The sequence below is a fragment of the Saccostrea echinata genome, unplaced genomic scaffold (genome assembly GCF_033153115.1).
Source record: "Saccostrea echinata isolate AGI-Se365-2 ecotype Australia unplaced genomic scaffold, CSIRO_AGI_Sech_v1 ptg000009l, whole genome shotgun sequence".
NCBI lineage: Eukaryota > Metazoa > Mollusca > Bivalvia > Ostreida > Ostreidae > Saccostrea > Saccostrea echinata.
Window position 1 is genome coordinate 18,858,073 of NW_026889758.1, and position 16,496 is coordinate 18,874,568.

General features: G+C 31.8%; 1 protein-coding gene across 1 annotated transcript; it reads left to right on the top strand.

The window, feature by feature from the left end:
- Positions 1 to 136: 136 nt before the first annotated feature.
- LOC133181959 (BRO1 domain-containing protein BROX-like) lies at positions 137 to 15,328 on the top strand. Its single transcript, XM_061316620.1, has 11 exons — positions 137 to 313; positions 1,150 to 1,353; positions 2,204 to 2,299; positions 3,905 to 3,977; positions 6,124 to 6,229; positions 6,501 to 6,590; positions 7,639 to 7,724; positions 9,080 to 9,161; positions 11,428 to 11,578; positions 13,415 to 13,574; positions 13,789 to 15,328. The coding sequence occupies exons 1-11, from the start codon at positions 213 to 215 to the stop codon at positions 13,894 to 13,896; spliced, it is 1,257 nt and encodes a 418-aa protein (XP_061172604.1). The 5' UTR covers positions 137 to 212; the 3' UTR covers positions 13,897 to 15,328.
- The last annotated feature ends 1,168 nt before the right edge of the window (positions 15,329 to 16,496 follow it).

The following is a 16,496-nucleotide window of genomic DNA, read 5'->3' on the forward strand; positions in this document are numbered from 1 at the left end:
ATTGCTGATAAAGACTTGCACCCAAAACAGCTCAAGCTTGATGTAGAAACAATCGTTGTTTGTCCATCATTTCTTATCGGGATCGGAATACACCTTGTGAAAGAGGAAAACAAAGATGGCGCTTTCGCAATAAAAAATAGAAGAGCGATAGAGGAAAAGAGTCCAGAAATAAGTGAATTTGTTTCATTTGTGAAGCGATTTAATTATAAATCATGTCTTACTGGTTCCACAGAAACCCTCTTAAGGCTACGGCTAATCTGACTTTTGAGTTAGCAGGCGTGTCAACGGACGACAAAACAAGACAAATATTCGCGTAAGATATTTACGATAAATTTCTTGTTCATGACTATGAGTCATTTATAAAGGTAGTTCTAATTGTTTGATAGAAAGCACTTCATTGTGTTCAGTATAAAGTTTTTATTACATTTTCAACAGTGAAATACTGTGATTTATTTATTGAATAAAAGTGATATTCTCTCACAGTGTGAAAGGATACCAAAAATGATATTCTCTAACAGTGTGAAAGGATATCAAAGTTAGTAAAAAATAATTTCTGGCCTGTCATAAGATAGAGATAGTAACTAAGCATCTTGATAGAGCTAAAACTGCAAATTTCTTCCTGAATATGTTGCTAAAATCCATGCTATGTAATGTTTTCAATCTGACACACAACTTCTAAGCTATGACGTCTCAACTGCTCAACTATGACGTCAAGCCTAAAACTCTGTGTTAAGAAAAGACAGAGGCAAAGTGAAAATCAAAGAAAATGTAATAAACAGAAAATTCAATGTTTTGTAGATGAATATGGAATTTATTTCACTCGTGAGACAGGATTTTTTGATATTTTCACTCGTGCTTCGCACTCGTGAAAATATCAACAAATTCTGTCCCACTCATGAAATAAATTCCATATTCATCTACAAAACATTGAATATCCTCTATATATCTTAAATAACAAATGATGAAATTTATCTGAGTAACAAACTTGTTTTGCAGTAATAGAAAGTCCAAAGGCTTTCCTGTAGCCAAAGCATTTTAATATAATTTTCATTTATTTAGACTTTTGAAGTTTTAATTATAGATTTTGAAACCTCCAAAATTAATAATTATTTTTTATTTAAAATTTTTATTGCTTTATTTCACCAACAGTCAAATGCGTCAGACGAGGGGCAAACTGCTTGAACTGTTAACAGATCCTAACCATGAAACCCTGACTGTGGAAAAGGCTGTCAATGATTACTTTTCTCTGCTTCTGGGGTTGATACAGCCATTTGAGGAAAATGAATCTGAAAATAAACTCAGGAGAGCCATAAAATATAGATGGACTAACAGCTTACTAGGAAATGCTGTCAAGTATTTATAACTATATGATACATGTATTTAGAAAGAATGCAAGTGCTTATGTTCTGATCATTTGTTTGACCCAAATGGATTCAATTAAAGATCATTGTGGTTTCATTCCAAATCAAATAAATAAAACCATAATTTTTATGCAGTCTCTTCTCTCCTATGCACAGTATAATATTAATTTTGATATAGGTCTTTTTTTTTACCATTGAAATACCAATTATATGATATTTATATATTGTATGCAATTCGAATTTATAGAACATTTCAAGCAATTAAGTATTTACCAGTGAAGAAGGTATTTGATCTTAAAGAGTATGTTAACTATCTAATTATTGTTTACACTACTGCCCTCAGCTTTAAGGTTTTGGTGTCAAGTCAACTTGTAACCTGGGTTTTCATTCTTTCCAAACCATTTATACACTGAACCATTTGTACTTGGTGACATGCGGCCAGTAAAACTCGGATGCCTTTCACTATCAAAAGACAGAATAATATCCCATCCTGTGTGTTTATACACATCTTCAGGAATATATTTAAGTAAAATGTAACCATTTAGGTAATTACTCAAGTCAAACATGTAATCGGAATGTATCCACCCGCTACCATTTAGAAACAAGTATATTTCAATGTAAAATCGACACATGCATTACCACATATATGTCTTCTATACATTATAATTTACAATGATGTTTGAACACATCACGGCTTTTATAAAAGTCTGAGTTTAGAGTCCATTTCTAATTCTGATACATTCTTAATAATTTGAATATAAAGCATCATTCAGAATTGAACAAATTTCAGAAAATATTCTCTGTTGTGATATCTGCTGTTACTAATGCCGTCTTATTTGTAGGGAGCAGCAGGATTCCGTTTTTGAAGCTGCAAGTATGGCGATTAATGTGGCATTATGGTACACCAAACATGCTGCTAAGTTAGCTGCCAAAGAAGAGTTAGTAAATATTGTATTTTAATTTTATTCTATTAATGAAAACCGCCATTTCTTATTTATACATATATACCGTAATTTTGGGGGTATAGGTCGATGGGGTATATAGGTCGAAAGGCTCATTTTCAGCCGTAATTTTTAAAAAATCCTTAGATAGGACGAATCCGGAAGATAGGACGAAGCTTTGTTCATCGATTTTCTAGAGATTCTTACGTATATACTACGTATCAGAACATGTAAACCTCTTTAATTTAACCCGTGATATTAACGTATTGAGAAAATAAACTGGTATTTTTATGAGTACAGCATTTTAATAGTGTTTTATACAAACATAGTTAAAATTTCCTTGAATTGTGATATAACGTATTTTCTCCAACTTGCCTATTCAATGCCGTCGTAGTTTGACTCTGTCCTTAAACACATAAATACGGTAGTATACAACAGCTATTATTAGGGAAATACCCGAAATCAACCAATAACCATTTCAATTTTAGAACATCTTGGACACATTCTTTTATTCCGACGTTGTTTACCGGGGCACAATATTAACTTCGATGACCGCCATTTTTATATTTCTTGTCCAGGGATTTGCTAAAACACGCAAATGACTATTACCAGTACATGTAACAGTGAGCAATTGAAATTAGTTATATTAACATGCTATAATTTTGCTTGAGATATTGCTGAAAAAATAAATTTAATTGAGAGTACATTCGCAATTTAACAGTCATTATGAATTTCACAGTTTTGTTTGTTCAATGATGTATAGCACTAATACCCCTGTAACGGCGTGTGGATCTTTTAATCATGCCCCGCAGGTGTTTTAACCAACACAGGTGTTAACACCTTTGTGTACACAGTGTATATCCCTTTATCTGTCAGACAATTAAAATTCTATTAGAAGCCAATCTTTGTATAATTCAGTGTACCCCTTGGGATATAAAACAAAATAGTTATTACTAGCGGTATATTTGGTAAATAATTTTAGGAATTTACTGGCAACAATTTATTTCACGTATTTTACATTTAAATAAATATCACAAGACAATGAAAAAATATTTAGGTATACTATTTCAATTAATTGTTACAAATAAATGGAAAAAAACGATTACAACTGCGATTGTGAAAACGCTTCCGTATTTTAAACTTTGATACGGTTGCGGTTTTATTTTTAGTAAGCGATTGCGACTTCCAACTTCACAAGATGGACACAGCATGTTGTAAATATACGTTGAGACATTATTTACTAGATGATATAATGTTTTTTTGTACATCGACGGATATTTAATGGAACTTATTTTGTAAGAAATCAATGGAAGATATTTAATTTTTCTTATTGTTTAGTACTTTTTTCTCGGTAAAATAATTTAAAAAGTTACGAAGATGGCACAGATTTGTTTTGAAATTGACGTAAATTTCACTAATTTGGGGGCATTTTTCATAAACTTGAGCCTTAGAAAGGTCGATTCGTTAAATTGGGCGACCCCAACGGTTCTGAGAAAAAAAGTATCGACCTATACCCCAAAACTTACGGTATATATATATATATATATATATATATATATATATATAATATACGCACACAAACTTATCATTCAAATATTAAAGGCCAGATATGGAAGAAGCAAAAGAGGTACACAAATGTTTGAAGATTGCTGCTGGGATATTTACGTATGTTAAGGTAAATTTATGAAGTTTTAACATGTTCTATTTCTTGAATTAAAAATTGATGTCTACATCAGCGTGATGATGGAGCTGACTTTCTCGCATCACTACAACATGTTTCATCATTCCCGTTCAGTAATTCTTTTTTTGGTTCACCAGCATATTTTAGAAAACACCTATTATGAAATCATGGTGTGCTAAGTAATACAGTATTGTTTTGTGAGTGTTTCATGCAGTTATAATGTACAGATAGTTTTGATGAATTTAGCACAGGGAGAAAAGGGTTTCTTAATGTGTGCTTGTTAGTAACCTGTTTTCTCCAACTCGTGTTCCTTAACTTTTTAATTGTCACGTGGCAAGCCTCATATCTATCGACAATCAAAAAGTTAAGGAACGCGAGTTGAAGAAAAACCAGTAACTAATTCACACAAGTTATGGAACTTATACTACCATAACTGTCTTCAAATTGTTGATATTGGATTTCCAAATGCCAAATTAACTAGGTTTAGTTGTCAAAATAGTTGATTAATTTTTTTGGAATTTTTAAGATCACCTTAGTCACTTAGGTGACCTGTTACGATCGGGGGTTGGGGGGGGGGGGTTCCGTTGTCATGTGCTAACCTTTTAACATTGTCAGCTCTTTCTCATGAACCACTGAACCAAATTCAACTAATTTTAGCCTGTAGTATCTGTAGGTAAAGGGGAACAAAAATTATGAAAAATTCTGAAATTCACCCCCAATCTCCATCCCTTCCTACTCTCTCTCCGGGCCTGATGGTTGGTGGGGCTAAAAAATTCTAAAAAAAAAAAAAAAAAAAAAATTCCTCCATATTTCTCTCCACTATCTTCATTTGTTGAGCCCTTATATAAGCCTCTGACTTCTAGTCATGGTTCAATGTATTTTGCTGTAGAGATCTCAACTATTGGATATGTCTAACACCGCCATTGTTACTCAGCCGCAGTAAAAGTATCAAACATATGCAACTGTTCCACATCAGGAGAAAAAGTAACATTATTTGCACAGGTCAAGGCATTAGGAACAAGCACAAAATGCACTTAATATAACAAAATGTACACACTAAGACAACGTAAGAAATCCAATACATTAAGCATGAGTTCAAAGTGTGCAGTCAGGGTAACAAATGCAAAGGGTATATATTCCTTAGTGCTGATATCTAATGCATGTATAGGAAAACTAATATGGCGTATGGTCTATTTAAGACTTGTGTTAAGCTTTAAATAATATGAGGGGGTTTCTACTTTCAGTGCTCAAGCACTATTGTAATGTTATGACTACATAGTGGTAATGACAAGTGTGATTGTAATAGCACTGGCAAGTGTAGGCAAGTAAAGTAATTTACATTATGATTTCTCACTGAGTACTAGAATAACTATTATGTTCATCCCTGTTCATCCTATTTATCTTGCTTTTGGGCAAATATCTTCATCAATCAGTTTATTTTGTTTTATTTCATACTTTTGGTCTTTTATAGAGTTGCATTATACTCAGGTGACCATTAAGGTGCTTTGGCCTCTTCTTTAACATTAAGCTAATAGACCTAAGGGTTATAAATGGATGAAACTGGAACAGTAGATTAAAAGGGCTTGTGGACATGACAATTTTTAGATTATTTATACCTCTTAGAAAAGAAGAGGTTTGTATACAAATTTAGGAAATTACATAAAATATTGAAGATAGAACATGAGATTTTTTTCCTTGCTAAATACAGTAAAAACTCAGTTATAGTGAATTCCTTGGGGCCTGCAAACTTACTTTGCCATATCTGTAATTTGTTACATCCTTATAATAAATTCATTAAAGTATATAAAGTAAATTCACAAAGTAGATTTCATCCTCAAATTACAAAGTATGACTTCTTAATATCAAATACAAAGTGATATTGGAGTTCAAAAGTTTTGAATTGATTTTCAAATAAAAATACTTGCAAAAATAATGTCAGTTCGATGTAAATTTTGTTATTTTTATCCTCTAGAGGTCACAAAATAAGTTCACTATATCTGTGAATTCGCTATATCAGAGTTTGTTATATCCATAAAATGTTACAAGGATTTGTTAAGAATTTTGAGCTGGTTATTTCTTAAAACTTTGCTTCATCAGTAAATTTATTTGTATTCTACAATTTATTATATTTTCTTACTAGGATGATTTGATTGGACGCCTGTCTGATAATACAGAGAATGCAATAGACACAGACAGTCGTGTTCTGGATGCCTACATTTATCACTGTACTGGGGAGGCACAGGAGGGTAATGTTCCATAAGGATAATTGATTATATAAATACAAAATTAACTAAAATTCTCAAAATATTCCCTTTGAAACCTGATTTTTATTCATGTAGAACCGAACATTGTCAAAACATAGTATTGATTACAAACTTTAATATAGAGAATAGATTAAATAATGAAATTATTACTTTTTTTAAAAACTGAAAATGGTCGAAGCTGTTGTGATGAATAATTCTAGCCTATGAGCTGCTTTCTGAGAAAGTACATGTAACAGATATCTCATTCTTTCAGTGACATTGGCTCGAGCTGTTGAGATGAAACATTCTCCTAGCTTAATCGCTGCTCTGTCTTACGAGACCTCCCAGCTGTATCAAAAAGCAGGTTTGTTTTTTTACTTCATGTATTTGTATGGAAAGAACAAGGTACGGTTTCAATACAAATCTTGCCCTGTGTTTTTCTTAAAAATAAAAGTGATGTAAAAAATTAAAACTCATGCTTTTTGAATTATTAAAATTCCATGCAGAAAGATCATACAAAACTTTTTTCTCACATGACCTTCCAAATGCTAATTGTGACGTCATAAACTTGTGCATTTTCCCGTATTTTCTTAAAAAGTTGCAGAAGACACCAATTTTCAATGGAATTTTCTTTCAGATAATATTGTCCACAAGCATCGCCCACAAAGATTTTGAGATATGTGATTTTTCAAAGAATTTTACACAACATATCTAAAAATTAACGTGGGCGACGGCTGTGGACACTATTTTCTTAAGGAAAATAATCCTTGAAATGGGTCATTTTAAGGCTTTTTCTGTTTAAATAGAGAAATGCATCAAATTAATGACGTCATGTATCCAAAATGGTACTCCATCATGCTATATTCTTTCCTGATTTATTACAGTCATATACTCAACTAATATTTAAGCCAGTTTCAAAACTTTTTGAAAACATTAAATTTTTAGGGCACAATAAAGCTAAAACCATACCTTCTTCTTTGTGTATAAATTTATTTTATCCATGACCTTTGTAAATTTCATGAGAAATCTAAACAAAAATGAAATAAGGATTACTGTATATACTCGCCTATAAGTTGGTTTTTTGGAAGTTGTATTTTGGACCAAAACTCTTTGTCTGACTTATAGGCGAGTTATAAAAAGACTGGTATTTTAGAGGGTCTATCCCTCTAATAAAAGCTTGAAAAGTAAAACCAACTTATATGCGGACCGACTCATAGTTGAGTATATACGGTACTTGTATATACATGTGTTTCATTTTATAATCTTTGTGTAGAATTAGCTCTGTCACCATTGATTGAGCCTTTCTTTTTTTTAAGTTTCATTCATGGAGATGAAAAGAATATTTCTGTCATGTACATGTATATTAATTTTTAAGGATGTTAGATTGATGTAGGTTTTGAACTTTATTTTAGATGATGCTCTGCAGAGTCTGGACATCAAAGTAGTTGGGAAATGGAGGAAATACTTCCAGCTGAAGTGTGAATTTTACAAAGCTTATGTGAGTTAAGCAGCAGACAAGGGTTGGGGGAGGGTTGATAGTTTTACCCAAAACAGGCCAAATCAAATATGTTTTACCTGACCTGAACATTTATTCTTTGTTCTTCTGTAGAAAAAAAACCTCTAGAGTTTAGAAACAACCAAAATTTCATAATTTTATCCATAAATTCTATAGGACATCTATGTTATTTTGTCAATGGATGGAGACTGTAAAAATCATTCATGTTTGAGTGAAGGATAGAAAACATCCACCTAAGAGTCGAGTGGTCCACAATGACTCTGGGATTTATCTATCCTGCAATCATACATACGAGGGTTGTTCGGAAAGTTCGTGGACTGATTGGATAAAATTAATACTATGTAGTTTATGCTTACAAAATTTTTAAGGAACATAAAACAACAAAAGATAAAGAAATGTTGAAAATTTAAGCTTGATACCTTGAATATTTACCAAATTAACATAAAATAAAAAAGACATTATATGATCTACCGGCGCTGTCGCCCTTTAGTTTCATGACATCATTGTTTCTCAATGTCAGCATTCTCTACCTCAAATACTTATCTTGATAAGATTCCTTGGAGTTAAGTAAAAATTTAAACCCCTCTTGTTTATATGATTTTACAATGTCATGAACAGCTGCAAATTTTACAGTACAATTATGTCATACAGCGTAAGTGAATTAACGGTATTTTTGGATGACAAATGCTCATAAAAAAAAGAGTTTTTCTCAGTTACACTTAGGTAGAAAAAACGTAATCTTCGAGGTTGCGCCGCTTGGACATACCATTGCTTTCAAAACCATCAACAATTTATTAAAAAATATATGTAATGATGTATAGTTTAATATATAAATAAAAAAAGATGATGCTAATTAAATGTTAAAAAATTCATTGATGTATCTTTAGCGGTTTTAATTTTATGGCGCTAGTCTACGAACTTTCCGAACAACCCTCGTATTATAAATAATTTTGTTTTACCTTTAAAAATTGTTTCCTATATAACTCTATACTTAAAAAAGTCTAACATTTTCAATGTTTTACTGAGCTGTCATAAAAAATTGATGTTTGACCACAGAGCAAGATATTGGACCTTTCTGTGAGATGTTGCACCCCTTAGCTCACAGTGTGGGCGGGGTCAGTTGTATCTTATTTGCATTCGTTGGAGTTCCACAGAACTTTACAAAATTTACCAAGTTTAAACCGCAGTGCGGGTAAACAAAATTTACATCATGTTATGTCAAAATAAAAAGTAAAAGGTTTAACAAAACATTTATTGACTGTGTTCTCGGGCAAAATGGGTTTTGTCGGATCCGAGAACCAAAGTAAGTTAATATTTCATATTTCTTTGTAAATCAGGCCTACTGCTATCAGGGAGAGACTTTATTGGCACAGGACAAATGTGGAGAGGCTGTACGTGGTCTGCAGGAAGGGGTCAAATGTAAGTATCTGTATGGGGTCTGCAGGAGGGGGTCAAATGTAAGTATCTGGAGGGTTATTATGACTGATCCTAGGATATCATATTTCTCAAAACAAAACAAAAATTACAATTTGTGAAACTAAAGAATCCCACATTCTACATTCACTTTTTTTTTCAAAGCAAGAAATTATAGCCTAAATTTTGTTTTCAAGAACCTTTAACAAAAGTTGAAAATAATCATTGTTAATCAAATTCTACAATCATAGATTACAGGGCTAGAAATAATTATTTTTCTTCATTGGTCACTCAGGCTACCAATTTAAATTTTCACTGGTCAGCTCAGTACTTTCACTGTCCAACTGGGCCAGTAGATTTTCAAAAGACTGGTCCAAAACCATAAAATTAATAGGTATGTGTTGTTTATATTATAATAATCAATAGTAAAAATTTAACAAAACAAGAAGCAACAAAATGTGGACTCACAACCCCATCAAGTTAACTAGCTTGACCATAAATGAATTAAGTTTTGCTTAAATAAAAACACTGGCCCAAAGGGCACATGCCATCTAAATGTACTAGCCCTGATTAAAAATTCACTGGCCCCAGACCAGCAGGCCATCAATTATTTCGAGCCCTGGATTATAAAGAATGAAAGATTTTGTTTTATCTGCCTTCGAGTAATGTAATTTAACTGGAGTTGTCTAACTTCAAATGCTTATAATTGATAGGAAAAAAATTTGAGAACAGGTTTTGGATTGAATTTTCTTTTTGACAGTAATCTATTATTAAAACTGTTAATTAAACTACATTTGTATTGTTGAAATCATATTTTAGCATAGGAAATAATTTTACTACATCTTATTTGATTCAGAAAACTTTCGACTCTTTAATCTGGCTAAATTTTGGATTGAAATTGCAATCAATGCATTGGAATATTCCTATATGGAAACATGCGAAAACTACTATGTTTTTAAATATTTGGCTCCCTGTGAGGGATAATTATAGTACTAGTGAACTACAATGATTGTGATAAACTTTCTTAATGACACAAAATGACAGTTTTTCTGTTGATCATTTTATTATATAAGGTCATATACAACTTACCTTGCCAATTACCATACTTATTAATAATTTTTCAAGATACATCTCTTACTAATTAAAAATCATAGTGCCTGGCCATCAGATGCTCTTAGACAAAAAATCAACATGCATAACCAGGGGTTTTGATAGATATAAAATGATGAAAGTCCTTGTGTTTTTTCAAAGAGAAATATAAAAATTACCAAACATTTAATCACACTTATTAAATGGAGCTGGTTTGTCCTAACATTTGTTTTAAGAGAGGTGCATAGCATCAGATTAGGCATTATAAAAATCACATACAGGTTTTTCAATCATTTGAACTCTTCAATTTTACATAGAATTAGAAAATAAAGTTTAAAACTATGTTACATATGTCCTTAAATACAATTCATGTATTTACTTTTCATGAGTAAGTAAGACAACATTCATTTCTCACACACAAAACAGATCTCATAAAAACTATTCAGAAAACTTGTTAATTATCATTTTATTTTGTCAAATTCCTAAGCATTACTTTGACAATGATTTCTTTGTTGTCTGAAGATTTTTCCAGAGGGAGAATGACAGGTAAACAATTTTGAAAATGAAATAGATGAACTCAGTATGATATGAATTTGTCAAAGTCAAAAACAAAAAAAAAAAAAAGAAAAAAATCATTGGTACATGTGGATTACTGTTAGAGAAGGTCCAGTTCAAGTAAATTACAGAGTTATCTTTCTTTGTAAAATAAATATTTTTAGAAAATTTATTGTACGTCAAAATTTTGCAAAAAATAAATAATTTTTTTAATGCAAGTAAACCATTTCTGCAATGATATAAGTAAACTTTCAAAAATAATTACATTTAAATGAAATCATTTTAAAAAAAATTCATATAAACATAGAACACTACAACTTTTGTAAGTTTCTGATATTATTTGTATCAAAAAGAGAGGGTTATGCACTTACGAAATTCCGAGTAAAATTATTCCAAGATTAAATAATACCCTATCTTTGACTCCTCTGTAATGCACAGAGGTAATAGTTAAAACGTGTGGCAAGTAAATATCGATACCTGAATAGCTCATTCCAAGTTGATTATTGGTGTTTACATGTGACAAAGAGATCTGTCTTGAGCAGAAAATCATTCAGCATTTGCTTCAAACAGAAACATAGGCTGTATTTGTCAGAATTGATAGGAATAAAGCTGAAGCTTTCTTTTCCAGGTTATGAGAAATCTGAAGCACTCTGCAAGGAATATGCCAGTACTAAAGGCCTTGGTACATTTGCAAGACCAGCCAATCATCTTTTCTTCAGAAAGTTAGGACCAGTTCTAAAAAGAACACTGGAAAAATGTGAAAGGGAGAATGGAATGATGTGAGTCAATTTTTGGTCCCTACCATGTTAAACTGTGAAATTACTTAGATCCAATTGAAATGATGGGTTATCTTCTCTTTATTTCAAAACTTGCCATGCTTATTTTGCACAACACTAATATTTTTCTATCCATGTCCATATTTTTTAAAGCAAGAATCAAAATTGCATGCTATACATTTTAACTTAACTTTTATAAAGGAAAGTTTTTGAAATTGAGTACATTTTGAGATATAAAGTGATTAAACATTTTTTTTCAAAGCTATTTATTTAATTCACCCCATGAATTCTATATATTAGGTTATAAGTAACCTGCTGTAACCCAAAAGTAACTTTTTTGTAACCTAATTAATTTATGGCTCCCTTTCACAGGGGAAACTGAAGTGTTACATACTCAGACTTGAATCAGTATGTGTACTTTGGATTCACCATATACTGTACGTGTACATAAATTGGCATATTCAAACTTTAGAGGAATCACTGTGTATGGAGTTGTTGGCGTAATCATGAATTAGCGCTACACATGTCCGTGCCATGTATTGTTTATATATGAGATTTATTAGCGATATTTATAAATTAGTGCATCATTGTCTGCGTCAAAGCTTCTAGAATATGAATCCCGCTTTTTTAAGTACACATACAGTACATGTATACAATATACATGTCATATATATCCATGTTCAAGTTTGTGTACTTTAGGCTTTGGGGATATAGATAGAAAGACTTGCTAAAGAGTGTAAGATTCAAGAGAGAAAAAAAACCTTTGATTTTATATTTAAGTTGGAAATAAGTTTGAGACATTTCAGAAAAACTAATGATTTCATTTATAAACTAGCATGTACATGTACCATTAAACTTCTATACCTTAATGGTTGTAATTAGAAATATCTGGAGAAGGGAAGAGATTTTATTTGAGAGCTTACGGTAATGATCCAATGGATGATATAGGACTTGTTATGTTGTACTGTTTTAATGAGGATCATTCTACTTAGCTGCGTTTTCATGCAGCATTGTTTCAGTTGCGTCACAGTACATTTTTTAATTTTTGAAAAACGACTTCAGCAAAAGGAAATGCATTTAGTCTTTCTCCCTGAAAATGTTTTTAACATTTTTTGTCAATGACATAAACATGTATACTTTGACCTGATTTTCAAAAATATTTCTATGAGTCATTTTAATGCAGCAAAAAAAAAATATAATAACTTACTACGTATTACGAGACTTTGTATTTGTATCACTTTTTTAACAACAACAAAAAAAAAATCTACCACCCCTCCCTTCACTGTAAAACAATGTTGTGTCTTAAATAAAATAAAAAATTATAAAGAAAAGTTTTTCATACTGAAAGAAGCATTTACTGTCGCAAAACATATGCAGTACAAAAATCATTTGTTTGTGTAAAATGTAAACTCACTGCGACTTTGAAGTTTTCAGTCCCATGTTGTGTTTTGATATGCCCCCTTTTTACTACTGTAGAGGCTAAGCCCCCTAGAATAGCGGGTAATTAGGTATTCCTGTTGAACAACAATGATGTGTGTGATAAGTGGAAATACTGATGATTATAGGTCATATGTCAATTTCATCAGTATTTCCATGTCATTAACCTTAATTTCTAAGTTTACAGTATACCACAGGTTTAAAGAGTTATGGATACCATATACAGTCTAAAATTTGACTGTTTATTTGTCTATTGAGAATGAGAGCCTATGGAAAAAAAATTGCTACCTAATATTCTTGTTATCATAATTTAAGGCTCACAAGCACTTTGTTTTGTACTCACTAAACTGTACATTTATGTGATAAAACATACTCTATCATATGTTACCATTAATATTTCAGCTACCACCAAAAAGTGGCATATGACCCTCCAGTTCTAGAGTTAAAGGCTACCTATGGACTTGCTGCCCCAGAGCCATTTACTCCCCCAGCCCTAAATCCTCTCTGGAGCAAAGAGGTGTATGTAAAAATGAATGCCAAAATGGCGCCAAAGCCAGAAAATGCAAGTAGAATATTATTAAGGTTCGGGGAATCTTATCAGTTAATGTTTTCGAGTTAGATTTTCTGAACCATTGACAAGTCATTTCTTGTGAAGATCAATTCAATTTACTTGAATGAAAAATGTTTAAATTATTTTGATAAAGCTGTGTTTCTAAGTTGAGGTACAAATTTTATACCGGTACAGGTAATACTTTGAATCTTTGTTTTAATATTAGGACAAAGACAAGAAAGATAAGCCGGCAGAACTGCCCCCAGTGAAGGAGAAAGAAACTCCAATGTCTGAGAAAGATCCCGGGACATTCAGTGGATGTGTGATGTCATAAAAGACAGACTTGTTATAAAGGACAGAAAACCAGACATTCAGTATCAGCGATGTATAACACAATGTAACTCGTGTTTTCCATGTGTAAAGATCAAGATTCTTTGAACAGAAAACTCACTTTTATCACAAATAGATTATTTTCTTTCCTTAAGTGTTTGGACTGTAATAGATGTATAAGAGCATGATGAACAGAAATATTTCATTATAAACATTTTTATCAAATTGTGATATGAAAAAAAGTATTCTTATGTAGAAGGAATTTATAAGGATTTATCTCATAAAGTTGCAAAGCATCATACCGTATAAGCAGAATTTTTAGCGAGGATTTAATTTTGGCATTATTAGCGAGGGCGTTGAGATCACTAAAATTTAATATCACTGAAAATAAAATGCGTTTTATTTGTAAAAGCTTCTTTAGTAGGCACTTTAAAATCGCTAAAATTGATTCTCGCTAAAAAAAATTTTAAAAAGATAAATCGCTAAATTTGCATCTCGCTAAAAAGGTTAAGATAAAGCTCTTCAAGGGCACATATTAATTGTATAATTTTTTTTTCCAGAATGCAGTCTTTCATTCATTGTTTGATGTATTGTAGTCATCTTGTTATGGCCTGTGGTTATAATATTTATGTAGATATATGTAAGTATTGTGTATAATTGTACAGTGTATGTGTAGTTTTGGCTACCATCCCTTCTTGTAACTTGTTCACAGATTACACATTTCCTGGACACATGTATTGTACTTAATCGTGATTCTTATGACAGGGCATACATCTGTTTTCTCTGCACATCATACAATAGATAACATTTTACATGTATTTCTTGAATTTTTATTAACATAATATTGCTGCCATGTTGTATTATTTGGAATTCATGTGAATATACACACTGATCTGTATTCAGAAGTATAGATTCTGTGATTTATTTTTAAAATCTAGCATCCTTTGGATTTTAACAAGCAAATATTTGATCTTGTTTGTTAATGTTGCTTGCAGTTAGTAATTTTAAGTATTTAGTTTGTTAGTCATATCATTTTATTGTCCTACCATATACATGTACATAAAATTACTAACTTGTGGACTTTGACATCCCTGTAGACACTTCAATTTTGTATATAAGTACAAAGTATATAGTTTGCCCCATTTCTGTTAAATAATTTAGAACAAAGATTTTAAAGTACTAAATGATTTTAAAAAAGAGAAAAATTATCAGGTTCTATTTAACAATGCCATATGATACAAGAATACATAAATTTTCCAGGCGAGCATACATTCATTATATAATTAAAAGATATTTGTTGAAATAAACTGCAAAATAGATGAATATATATGTTTTCCTGTATACATGTATATCAGTGTTTCCAATTTTTAACATTTCATTTCCGGGACAAGTAGAACAAAGATGGGGAAAATAAAGATGTGAATGCTTTAAAAGAATGGATCTAATCTGATGATTTTCTGGGATATTACAAAACATGTAATATCTAAAGGATATTCAGTGTTAGGATATGGAATTTTATTTCATGAGTGAGACAGGGATTTTATGCCCCACCGGGGCACATTGAGTTTGTCATGTCTGTCTTCTGTCCAAGCGTCTTTCCACCCTTCCGTCACACTTTGCATTTAGCTCAGTTCAAAGATTTAGAGAAACTATTTCAGATATTTTTATCATACTTCATTTGCTGATGTATGTTGATGAGAGCTATTCAACTGTATCAACATTTTTTTTACCTTTGACTTTGACCTCACTTTTTAGCTCACCTGAGCCGAAGGCTCAAGTGAGCTTTTCTGATCGAAATTTGTCCGTTATCTGTCGTCATTGGCGTTGTTGTTGTTGTTGTCGTCGTAGTAAACTTTCCACATTTTCATCTTCTTCCCTAGAACTACTGGGCCAATTTCAACCAAACTTGGCACAAAGTATCCTTGGGGTAAGGGGATTCAAGTTCTATCAAATGAAGGGCCGTGCCCTCTTTCAAGGGGAGATAATAAAGAATTAGTGAAAAATTAATAGCATCATTTAAAAATCTTCTTCTCAAGAACCAGAGGGCCAGGAAAGATGAAACTCATGTGGAAGCATCCTCAGGTAGTGTAGATTCAAATTTGTTCAAATCATGGCCCCCGGGGGTAGGGTGGGGCCACATTGGAGGATCAAAGTTTTACATAGAAATATATAGGAAAAAACTTTAAAAATCTTCTTCTCAAGGAAAGCAAAGCCATAATGAGTCATATTTATATGGAAGCATCCTCAGGTAGTGTAGATTCAAGTTTGTTCAAATCATGACCTCCGGGGGGTAGGGCGGGGCAACAATGGAGAATCAAAGTTTTACATGGAAATATATAGGAAAAAACTTTAAAAATCTTCTTCTCAAGAAAAGCAAAGCCATGATGAGTCATATATATATGGAAGCATCCTCAGGTAATGTAGATTCAAGTTTGTTCAAATCATGACCCCCGGGGGTAGGGCGGGACCACTATGGAGGATCAAATTTTTACATAAGAATATATAGGAAAATATCTACTTCTGAAGAACTGCAAAGCCATATTTAGTCATTTTGATATGGAAGCAGTAGAAAGTTTTACATAAGAACATACAGAAAAAATATTT

What these genes read in the sequence shown, in the direction of transcription:
- LOC133181959 (XM_061316620.1), top strand. Translation starts at nt 213, where the DNA reads ATGTCTTACTGGTTCCACAGAAACCCTCTTAAGGCTACGGCTAATCTG. An exon ending in GGATATTTACGTATGTTAAG is followed by an intron (nt 3,978 to 6,123) that starts GTAAATTTATGA and finishes TTTTCTTACTAG; the next exon opens with GATGATTTGATTGGACGCCT. An exon ending in TACTGGGGAGGCACAGGAGG is followed by an intron (nt 6,230 to 6,500) that starts GTAATGTTCCAT and finishes TCATTCTTTCAG; the next exon opens with TGACATTGGCTCGAGCTGTT.